Below are 11,935 nucleotides of genomic sequence, written 5' to 3'. Positions count from 1 at the left end.
GGAACGCTCGGCGGCGGGGCATGGGGAACGCTCGGCGGCGTCGGTCCGCCCGAGACCAGGAACAGGAGGCCCGGCGGCGGGGCCTGGGGAACGCTCGGCGGCGTTGGTCCGCCCGAGACCAGGAACAGGAGGCCCGGCGGCGGGGCCTCTGGAACGCTCGGCGGCGTCGGCCCGCCCGAGAGCAGGAACAGGAGGCCCGGCGGCGGGGCCCGGGGAACGCTCGGCGGCGTCGTCTCGCCCAAGACCAGGAACAGGAGGCCCGGCGGCGGGGCCTCTTGAACGCTCGGCGGCGAGGCCTGGGGAACGCTCGGCGGCGGGACCTCTGGGAGGCCCGGCGGCGTCGGCCCGCCCGACACCAGGAACAGGAGGCCCGGCGGCGGGACCTCTAGGAGGCTCGGCGGCGTGGTCCCGCCCGAGACCAGAAACAGGAGGCCCGGCGGCGGGGCCTGGGGAACGCTCGGCGGCGTCGGCTCGCCCGAGACCAGGAACAGGAGGCCCGGCGGCGGGGCATGGGGAACGCTCGGCGGCGTCGGCTCGCCCAAGACCAGGAACAGGAGGCCCAGCGGCGGGGCCTCTGGAACGCTCGGCGGCGGGGCATGGGGAACGCTCGGCGGCGTCGGCCCGTCCGAGACCAGGAACAGGAGGCCCGGCGGCGGGGCCTCTGGAACGCTCGGCGGCGGCGCCTGGGGAACGCTCGGCGGCGGCGCCTGGGGAACGCTCGGCGGCGTCGGCCCGCCCGAGACCAGGGACCTCCGGAACGCTCGGCGGCGGGAGCGGGGAGCGCGCTGGGGAGCGGTGAAGTCTGATGTCGCCGGGATCTACGTCTCTTCTGTCGGGCAGCGGGCATAGAGCTTCGAGAGGGAGAGCTAGAGGAAAAGGGGATTCGGCTCACCAGATTGCTCTCCTTCATCGGTGAGCCCGGCCTTTTAACGACTCTCGACAACTCGCTGTATAGTGTCCTGCCTGTCCACAGTATAAGCACAGAAACCCCTGCATACGCCTCTGTCGCTCCTCAGGAGTCAAGCGGGTTCGGCCCAATTGCATGGGCTCCTCACCGGCAGTGGAGACAGGAGCCGTCCTGTCTGGGCTGCGGGTCGGTGTCTCAGGAGTCTTGGGGGAAAGAGCTGGGGAAAACGTGAGTCTCCGAGCCCTGACCGCTCTCTCTCTCTCTCTTCTCCGTTCGCACAACCGATTATCAATCTTGATAGCGAGAGAAATTAATTTCTCCAACGAGTCCGGCGCGTCTCGTGAAGCCAATTCATCTTTTATTTCTTCGGATAAATTACGGGGAAAAAAAGAGCCATAAGCGCCGGCTCATCCCACCCACTTTCTGCTGCTAGAATCCTGAATGAATTTGAGAAACTTGCTACGGACTGTGACCCTTGTTTTAGATCAAACAGACGGTTAAGGGCTTCACGTCCTTTAACCGAATGATCAAAAATACGACAAAGTTCATTCGTAAAAGCTTCATACGAACCCAGGAGAGCGGACTTATTCTGCCAGAGGGCAGTAGCCCACTGGGCCGCCTGACCGCGCAACAAGTTTATACAAAATGCGATTTTCGCTTTGTCTGAGGGGTAGCTAGTCGGCTGTAAATCAAACACTAGTTTACAATTTAACAAAAACCGGGCACATGAACCCGGTTCCCCGGCGTAAGGCTCGGGACTTTCGGTTCGCGAACCAGGACAGAGGAGGAAACTGTTTCGGCAGGAGTACTCACGGGCGGATCTGGCGACGATCTGGAGCTGGAAGCGACCATGTTGTCGAGGCGAGATGTAATTCCCTGAACGTTGTGGGAGAAGTTCTGCAGGGAGTCCATGAATCCTTGGAGGAGCTGGTCGTGCTTCCCTAGCAGAACTCCTTGGGCATTCAGAGCCTCTTTGACGGTGCTGGGGTTCGTTGGGTCCATGTTTCGGCCAGATGATTCTGTGACGGCCCGTGTACGGTGGCTGTGCGGGCGGACCCGAACGAAAAGGGGAGGCAGGAGAAACAGGTAAAAAAGAAAAGGTTTTATTAATAAGGGTGAGGGAGTGGAGGTCACCAGGAGCAGGAACCAGATGCAGGAGTGTCAGTCGAGGGGGGTGCAGGTGGAGGTTTGTCCGTGCTGGGATCCGAGGAGGGGAAGTGCCGTCGAGGGAGTGCTGGAGAGGGAGGCGTGGAGGAATCCGAGGACGGTGCGCGCAGGGACGGTGCTCGAGGTGCTTCTTCCCGGTGGAGGTTTTCCCAGTGCAGGTGCTCGTGGAAGGAGAACTCGTGAGGGTGCTCGTTGCGGTGGGCTCCGTGGTGAAGCTGGAGAGGGTTACGGCTGGTGTGGCTCGTGAAACGCTGGAGGCAAACAAAAACACACGAATTACTCGAGATTCGAAAATACTTAAACTTAGTTCTAATGCTTCTCGGAGGAGAGCAACTAAGCGGCTTGGCTGTACCACGACGATGAATCACAATCATCTGGCCCTGGAGATCTGTGACAAGCTTGTATTTCCGGTGCTCCGTTGATGAGCCGATGAGTTGCACCTGCCAGCGCGAGAAAGTCCTCTCCCCTTCGGCTCCGCCCAGCCTGTAGAGAAAACACACGCCCGCCAAGACACAAGCACGGGAGGCAGAGAAAAACCCACAAAACACAAAACAGATTCCATAACCCTCACACATATAACACCAATTCACAGCTTCAGTAATCTTAAGGCCCTTTAAATTGAAAGTTGAACGCCTTACAAGATTATAATACAGAAAGAAACCCGACAAGTCCAAAGATTCACTTTAAACAGCTCTATGGCAACAGTGGGAAAAAAAAAATCCTCTTTAACATGAAGAAACCTCCAGCAGAACCAGGCTCAGGCAGGGCGGCTATTTGCCTCCCGACTGCTTGGGGGTTAGAGTCCAGAGGGAAGAGAGCAGGACAGCAGAGAGAACAAACAAACAACGCACAAGAGAAAAATATACACTGGGGATGTCTGTTAGGCCAGTAACTGCAGATCAGAAATGTGCTAGAGATACCTACAGAGAGGACAAAACACAACAAGTTAGGGACATGCAATGGTAGCATGTAAACGTAGTGGAGAGAGAACAGTAGAGAGGAAAGGGCTCTCGTGGGAAATCTCCTGGACCTATAGCAGCATAACAAAGGGAGGATTGAGGGTCATCTGAGGAAGCTCTAAGTTTTAAACTTAAAAGTAGACAGGATGTCTGCCTCCTATACCTCAAACTGGACTTCTGCAAGAGAGGAGCCTGATAGTGGAAGGATCTACCTTCCATTCTGATTTTGGAAACTACTGGAATCACAAAGAATAATGTGCTCTGAGAGTAAAGTGCTGTGTTGGGATAATATGGTACCATAAGGTCTTTAAGATACAATGGCTCTTGGTGTTTTGTACATTAGGAGAAGGGTTTAAAATTGTATTCTGGACTTTAAAGGGAGCCAATGAAGAGAAACTAACATGGAAGAAGCATGATCCCTCTCGCTGGTTCCTGTCCAAACCCCCGCTGTAGTATTTTTGCCCTGGAGGTTTTGAAGAGATATTATGGGGCATCCTGATAATAAGGAATTACAATAGTCCAGCCTCGAAGTAACAAATACATGGACCAGTTTTCAGCATCACTCTGAAACAGGATGTTCCCGCTGTTGACAATATTGTGCAGGTGAAAGAAGACTTTTTCTATGTGTGGGTTAAAGGACCAGATCAAACATAATGAAAGGTCCTCACTGTAGGGCTGGAGTTCAGGGAAATGGCATCCAGAGTAGCTGTATTCTTAGATAAGAGTGTTAAAAAGGTTCTTTTACAATCAATGTCCTTTATGAGAAATATATTGAGAGACTATTAGCCAAGTTTTGTTACATTACCTACACATGTTGTATTGAAGTTATCATAGATCCCTAAATTCAGTGTTGAATTTACTTTACTATAGCTAAAGATGTTGGATTATTAAACAATTCCAAAGTCTCTGAAAAGCTCCAAGAGGTTAAATCATCACATTAACTCCAACAATGCCCATATTCTTGGTCTGCCGTTATGCACACGTGTTATCTTTGGAGCGATAAAAACCTGATGTTGTTATCATTGGAGAATTCCCTCCACTGGCTCCAACTAGTCAATTGTGTTTTACACACGTTTAATCACTCAGATCAAAACAGTCTTGCTTTCAAGTCCTCTGTCTTAATCTTTATTGTGATGTTAAGGGTTTTTCTTGTTTTTCCCCTCACAATCAGTGTTGTTTCAGCTGGTCCTGGCTTGGTTCCAGGGCAGCTGTGACCGCAGCAAGATTTCCATCCTTTGCAGCATCCTGGAGAGCAACTAAGATAAGTACGTGAGAGAAAAGTGAGGCGCTTCAGTGGAAGGATCTACGTTAACATCTCGTGTTGCAAACATGGAGGGGTCTAATGACAAGCTTTTCTGCAGCAGGTGGTTGCACCGCAGGGTTCCTGCAACCCACCGGGAGGAGCTGCTCCACATACTGAGGATGACTGGGCCACTGGTAAGGATTGGCACTGCTCACATGCCCCCGCTCTGTCTGTAGGAGACTGTGTAGAATGTAGCTGGCCTTGCTGAAAAGCTGATGTGCACAAAAGAAGATTGATGATCATCTTTCTGTGCCAGTGGAAAGGTTAAGAAGTCAGGAAAACAGACTTTCATGTCCGGGACTGAGAAGCAAAAATCAATAGACCCTAAAACAGTGTTTGGCGGCTTTCAGTCACTGAGCAGCGCCTGCGACCTGCCAAAGTAATGGCAGTTTGGTAGCTCATTTGTCAGGACATAGTGCGAGTGCCATGATAATTAACTGCGACTTGTGTTTACTGTAATATCTGATGTGTCACCTGCACCTTTGCTGATGTCTGTCTTTCTAGCTGCTCTCTCGAATCCTCAATTACCTGCTTCCATTTGTGGTTACAATGTTCTGCGGGCGTCTGGGGAATGAAGTGATGGCCGGCTATGGATTAGCTTGTGCTGTAAGTGGTCATCTGTGTGCTGTACAGACATGTGAAGGCTAACACGAGGAAATGACATGTGGGTGAAAAAGAGGGTTGGTGGAGGGAAAATAAAACACACCTCACATGGATAATTCTCTCTCAATCACCTGGGAATGACTTGTAGTGATTCAATCAATGTAAATATTTGCTCTTATGAGTCATAGAAATGCTGCTTACAACAGTGTGCCTTTATTTCAGACCATAAATGTCACCACCACAGCCACAGGATACGGGCTGATACTGGCATGTGATACGCTGGTGTCTCAGGTCTGGACAACCTCTTTGATTAGATGATGTAATTAATACACTGAAATGTTCATCCCCCCCTCCCCCATGTTTGTTACCACACTCTCTGCAAAATGTTAATTATGTTGACAGACATTCGGTGGTAAGAACCTGCTGCGGGTGGGAGTGATCCTTCAGCGGGGCGTCATCATCCTGCTGCTCTTCTGCCTGCCCTGCTGGGGTCTCCTCATTAACGCCCAGGTCATCCTGCTATGTGTGGGCCAGAACCCCGAGGTGGCCAGGTAACTACACCAGCAGCAAAATATGCAGCCATGCTATTGCGACTTCTACCTACCATGTGGGCGAGTTAGAATGATAATCAGTCAGCGCATGAGACTTCATCCTCTCAACAGCAAGACCAGCTTTGCATTGAAATCACTTCTGCTCCCCACTGAACACATTTGTAATGCAAATTCAGGTGCATAAACAGAGATTCTGTATTCCACAGAGTGACGAAAGGATCTCTACCAATTATATAGAGTCAATATCACAGCGTTATTACATTAATTCTGCTCCATTATTTTTGCTTCGATTGTTTAATGTGCCTTCATAAAAAGTGTTTCTGTACCCTACTTGCATGCTAAATATTGTTCTTTTAAGCTGCATTATTACATTCTGGGCACCAGGGTGCAACAAACCTCCAAAAAAAAAGCTCACAGACACAAAACCCAAAGTTGCAAATAGTAGACACACTGGAAAAAAGTGACTCATAGGACCAGCTGAGATGTAGTTCTACAATTGGTAACTCACGATTAAACAAGTTCTTATCAGATTAAGTCACCGGTTTAGGTTAGATGTACTTAAATCACCTGATTCCTCTCAAATGAACAGTTTGCACTGCTGCAGCTTCATTTTAAGGAACTTAAGATTCCATTTTTTTCAACTCAAGTATTCACTTTACCCAAAATGTAAAATGTAAAACATATAAGTTGCTATTAGACGTCATCTTTTCTTTTTCTTTACTCTGTAGATCTATTTTTCTGTTTTAAATAGCAGCTGAGTCACAGCAGAAAAGTGTGAAGACCTTCACATGCACAATGAAGGACAAAACTGTAATTACAATTTAAAAGAATCCACAAAAGAAACACTGTTGCTCCGAGGCAGCTTGTTCATGATCACAGGAAAGTACTCGCTGTAATACCAGATGAACAGTCTGAACACTATAACCCTGGCTTTAATGAATTTACTGAAAAAAATGTGGTTGCCCTAACAAAACAATATGTAATGGAAACTGAGTTAATTTAAGCTAAATGCTTGAACAGCTGGAACTTATTTAAAGTTCAAGAAACTGAACACAAAGTTGATTTGGCTTAAAAGCAAACAAACAGAGGAAGTCAACATTGAAAGCGAGTCCGGTGTTTGCTCCATTTATCCACCGCAAACTCCTCACTATGTGGACTTTATCGCTCTTTATACTTTCACCGGAAAGCCTTTCTGGCCCAAAAACCCTGATGGCAAACTTCTCCTGTATTTTTCTATACGTACATATTAAATCGACAGAAAAACAAGAATTCACAAAAATGAAGGGAAATATGTCGAGGCTAATGACTAACAATGTAGTATTGTTCATTAATTCACAAAACTCCCATGACCCTGTGTTCAACGATACTGTAGTAGTTACTAAAACTAAATCTCCAATTGGGCTTCCTTCACAACTTTATGGAGAAAAAAAAAAGAGGTCCAGTCATGAATAAAACCTAATTATCTTGAGCCATGATCTTAAAGTTATTCATGCTAAACTGAATGAGTGTGATTAAAAGCTCGATTTTATGATTTCAGCTGCTACTCACTGACTTTGTTTTTGGCAGTTTGGTAAATAGAGCACAGTGGGTTTATTGTAATAAAAGTGAACTCTGCTGCCTGCTGCGGAAACTGCAGGACACATGCTTAACAAGATTATAAATGTGCAGGAGAAATACTGAAAATACTCTGCAGAGGAGCTGAGAAGGGAGGAAAGTCTTCAAAAGGTTGAAAGCACATTACTCACAGTCAGCTTTCTTAGTCCTAATTTTAAAACCTTTTTTTGGGGGGGGTGTTTTCTCATTTTTCTTTCTTAAATAAAACATTTCTCCATTTTTTTGATTACAAAAATTGAGATTGAGCTGCTTCAATTTATTTTATTTTATTTTATTTTATTTACCAGGATCTAAAAACACCTTCTTGTTTTCAGAATAGCACAGTTGTATATCACAGCCTACATTCCTGCCGTACCAGTGAGTCATTTCTGTTCTCTCACCTTCAATTTAAAAAAATAAAAATAAAATAAAATAAAAAATCCACACATTTGCAACTATTTTTTTTTGCAGTTTCTATGTCTTGGGCTGTTATATGAATTCTAATATGACTATTACCACCTTATTGAAATAATTCTTCTCTTTAGGCAATGTTTCTGCATCATCTTCAGGTGTCGTACCTGCAGAACCAGGTACCAAATCTAATTCTGCATGTTGATCCAGCTTTGAATCATCTCATTTCACTATGTACTAACACTTTAAATCTTACTGATTGCAGTTTGTTTACATTTAAATGACGGTTTCAGTGGTAGTAATGACTTTACTGGTGTTTTTAGGGAATAATATTGCCACAAATGTACGCTGCTGCGATGGCAAATGTAGCAAACGTGGTGACAAACTACACTTTTCTTTACTGGCTGGATCTGGGTGTGAGGTATGTGCATTTACACATCTTAGTGCATTTTTAATCTGAATAAACTGACATAACAATACATATAATCACTGATCATGTGCATGTCTTACAGTGGATCTGCAGCAGCCAACGCTCTGGCTCAGATCTACATCTCGACTTTTCTGTTCGCCTTCATTTGGTGGAAGAAGCTCCATGTGATGACATGGCGAGGTGAAGGACAGTTGGGCTCAGTATATAGCTGTGACTTCATGAGCTCATATGCTCCTCTGTTCACATAAATGAACGTCTCTCTCCCCCTGCAGGCTGGTCTGTGGAATCGCTGCAGGAGTGGGGCTCCTTCATGAAGCTGGCCATTCCCAGCACATTGATGAAGTGCTTCGAGTGGTGGGTTTATGAGTTGGGGGGATTCTTCGCAGGTAATCCAGCTGCTAGATATTTTTTCTTCAACCAAATAGAAATTCAGAATCATGACTGTACTTCTTTGTTTCTAATGAGCAGGCATGCTGAGTGAGGACGAGCTGGCAGCCCAACATGCTGTGATAATGGTGGCTTTCATAACCTACATGGTACTGTGTTTTCACAGCATTTTCATTTTTTTTTTCTTTGCAATTTAAACCATTTCAAGGCTAAACTCTCTCCTGCACTTTTTCCCATAATAATCAACCCGTAGTTCCCTCTTGGTATTCAAGCTGCAGCATGTGCCCGGGTGGGGAACGCTCTTGGTGCAGGAGACAGCGCCAGGGCCGTCCTCACTGCCAAGGTGGCCCTCACTCTGGCAGGTGAGTCAGAAATGAATCAGCTTACAGTTGTTTCTGTGAAGCTTTTCTGCAGCTCCTTTTGATTTTCCCCCCAGGTAGCATTGCGGTCGTTGAAGGTGCTGTCCTCAGCTCTACTAAAACAGTGATTGGCTTCATCTTCACCTCTGATGAGTGAGTCTGCACAGCTGCATTTTAAATAACTGTAATAGTCATTTTGAAATACTGGTGACACAGAAACTACTAATTATAAAACTCTCTTTTCAGGAAGATCATAGGTCTGGTGTCGCACTTGATGAACGCTTACTGCTTCCTTCAGTTCTTTGATGCTCTTGTGGTGAGTCTTTTTAGTAAACTACCAAAAGTATTCGCATTATGCCACCAAAAGCATGTCAAAATATGAAAAACGTTGATCCATTTGGAAGCTGCCACATGAGAGTGCATAATAATTAGACATTTGTCTCTTTAGGGCGTGTGCACTGGAATCTTCTTGGGCACGGGCAAACAGAAGATACCAGCTGTGGCCAATTTCATCGGATACTACTGCATAGGGCTTTCACTGAGCATCACTTTAATGTTTGTCGCAAAACTAAGAGTTTTAGGTAAATGCACAAAGTGAACCTTTCTCTTAAAAAAAAGCAGTTTTCTAAAGTAAAAGTGTTTAATTGATTTGCGGTTCTCTCTGCAGGTTTCTGGCTGGGATTACTCGTTTGCGTCATTTTACAATCCACCTTATACATCATTGTCATCTTCAACCTGAACTGGGAGAGAATGACAGAGGAGGTAATGTCATTGGATACTTAAGTTAATTTGTGCTTGCATTTAGATAGAGCTACTTAAAGGCGATTCAGAGTAAAGACAAATTGAATCTTCGTATCTGCTTGTTTGCAGGCTGTGAAACGAGCTCAGAAAAACACTCCCTTATTAAGCACTGCAGACGACGTGGGCAACATCGCTGCTGACCAGACAGCAAGCAATGGGAGCGTAAGTAGCCCGTTAATCTAAATTGCAGTTTATATTTACGCCATGTAATTTAACAAAGTAATGCGATACTGTCTTCCAGTCGGTGGATGGCTACATGTCTGTGAGCACCGAGTGCCCCGATGGCAGCGCTGAGCCTCGGGGCGGGGTGCAGCAGCTGAAGGGCGGTGGTCTCTCCACCACCCAGCTGATCCTCCGCCGAGGCCTCACCATGTTTGCAGCGGTTTCACTCCTCGCCGTGGGAGCTACTGTGCACTTCCTGGTGCCCTTACCGGAAATTGCATCTGCAAACTTTACTACAGACCGGATCAACGCTACGAACACCCCTGATTCCATTTTCTCCACCGTGCTGCTGCCCACAGAAGAGTCAGAGTGAGTCAGAGGTAACCACAAAACTTCTGTTTAATGTTTCAAACGCAAGAGGCTGACGAACTCTCTTCAACGTCACTCAGTTCTTCTTGACAGAAATTGAACTGAACACACATTTACAGAAAAAAGTTGTGGTTTAAGAGAAAAAATTTGCCTTCAAAGATTAACTCGTTGATTACGGACTATTTCACTTTTCTGTATTCTCTTCGCTCGCTGCCCAGCCGCTCTCGTGCCTCTCCACTGCCCTGCTTTGACATCCTGCTAGTGTTGCAAACACCGGCATCGCACCGAGCGCTGGTGTGTAAAGCAATTACTTCACTGATTACAATAGATTTTGATTATGTTCATGTAACTAAGTTAGTGATTATCAAGTTTAAAATGATTCCGACAGCCAAGATGAAGAGCATGACTGCCAGAGCGAAGCCCCTACGCAGGACCACGGTCCTGAAAGGGAGCTGCACCGTCACTGTTTCAACCACAGGCTCCTCAGCATCTTCAACCAAGTCAATGGTGTCTATCGGGCCCTCGCAGTTCTCCGAGTCACGTGGCTGGGAACCTGCACACACAGATGCAAATGTCACATGTTTGTGGTTCCTAATTTGGTTCCAACTGAAGCAAAAAACTAGCAAATATCTCATCAAACTGTTCTGTTACTGGTGTTAAAGGAGCACAAACGACCATGAAATTTTACAAAATCTTAAGTTTTGAAAACTCACAATCAAATATTTAGTCAAGCACGCTGATAAACACTTTCAAGTTCTTTTAAAAAATAGTAATTTCCTCTCACAACAGACAGCGAGCCTGTTTGCTAATTACACAGCTAAACTGGTAATGATTATTATTAGCAGCTCAAACCTACTAATTTAGAGATGGCAGCAATTATGGACAGATTTTAATCTGAAGGAAGGTCAGAAAGCTAACTAGCTAGCTGCTCAACATTTTAAGGATCTATATATTCTTGAAATGATCAGCCGCCGTTGATCAATGATTTGTTGGTCAACAAGAATTCTGATAACTGATTAACAGTTCAGCAGTTACTTAAATGGGTCGGTTTTCTGCTTATGTTTATGTTCCTGTACAGTATATTGTTCTGTGTTTGGTTTGTTATTCTGTATATTATTCTGTAATTTTTTCAAACAGCAATCTGAAGGCCTTTTATGGTCAAACTATCGATTTGCGAATCAAAATAGCACATTTGTCGAAAATAAAACTAATTGTTGTATGTGGCCCTCGAATTGATGCTATGTCTACCATTCTCAAACTGGATGACATTTATTAAATAAGACACTAATGACCTTGATATTGGCACGTCAAAAAAAAGTAAAAGACAATATGGGAGCAAAAAATAAATGAGAGAAGGAAGGCAAACTAAATAACAAGAACAGTAGACTGAATATTGAATGAAAGTCTGAACACATGGAATGAAAGTTCAAGATTGTAAATCTGAGAATATTAAATGAAATGTATCTGCTTGAACCCAGTGATGACCCAGTTTTAGTGTCAGATACGTACTGTAAGCCCAGTACAGCGGTCATAGGTAGGTAGAAACAGAGCTTGTAAACTCAGCGTCACTTTTCAACACCTGCCAATGTTTACTGTATTTACAACAAGTGAGTCACTCAGATTATGCTTTTATTTCTTTACTGTGCCGCATGTTTGGCCTTTGTAAAAAACTGAAGGAGCTACTTGTGAGGTAATGTGTTGGCTTCTATAATATTTAACCAAAATCATCTTTCCTTCACACATTACACAGGGTTCTCGTGGCCTGTAGCAACACATCAACTCCGGGGTCAAATACCTTCACATTGTTCTATAACCACACAGCTGACTCCCTCGACTATGACTAACACTATATGACGAGGAAAAAAATTTTTTTCTGAACATATTGCATGCTGGATTTACATTTTCTCCAAAACATATCAGACAGAGTTCTCTC

At 45.5% G+C, this 11,935-nt stretch overlaps 2 protein-coding genes across 2 annotated transcripts in view; one reads left to right on the top strand and one right to left on the bottom strand.

Annotated features, from left to right (window-relative positions):
• Positions 1–4,362: 4,362 nt before the first annotated feature.
• LOC103370198 (multidrug and toxin extrusion protein 1-like) lies at positions 4,363–10,006 on the top strand. Its single transcript, XM_008299164.1, has 17 exons — positions 4,363–4,470; positions 4,841–4,942; positions 5,162–5,230; positions 5,342–5,490; positions 7,419–7,461; positions 7,629–7,673; positions 7,818–7,915; positions 8,007–8,104; positions 8,197–8,310; positions 8,393–8,460; positions 8,565–8,673; positions 8,748–8,823; positions 8,917–8,986; positions 9,119–9,251; positions 9,338–9,432; positions 9,541–9,633; positions 9,713–10,006. Exons 1-17 carry the CDS (start codon positions 4,363–4,365, stop codon positions 10,004–10,006), a joined length of 1,764 nt encoding a protein of 587 aa, XP_008297386.1.
• An 8-nt stretch (positions 10,007–10,014) lies between these two features.
• slc47a3 (solute carrier family 47 member 3) overlaps positions 10,015–11,935 on the bottom strand; it is a 14,396-nt gene continuing 12,475 nt past the window's right edge. The window contains exon 17 of the mRNA XM_008299163.1: positions 10,015–10,555. Within this exon, the coding sequence (XP_008297385.1) occupies positions 10,344–10,555 (212 nt within the window). The 3' untranslated portion in view covers positions 10,015–10,343. The remainder of the gene's footprint in view (positions 10,556–11,935) is intronic.

Source organism: Stegastes partitus, unplaced genomic scaffold, assembly GCF_000690725.1.
Source record: "Stegastes partitus isolate 25-593 unplaced genomic scaffold, Stegastes_partitus-1.0.2 Scaffold1384, whole genome shotgun sequence".
NCBI lineage: Eukaryota > Metazoa > Chordata > Actinopteri > Pomacentridae > Stegastes > Stegastes partitus.
The sequence above is the reverse complement of the archived record's forward strand: the minus strand, read 5'-3'. Positions and strand labels throughout refer to the sequence as shown.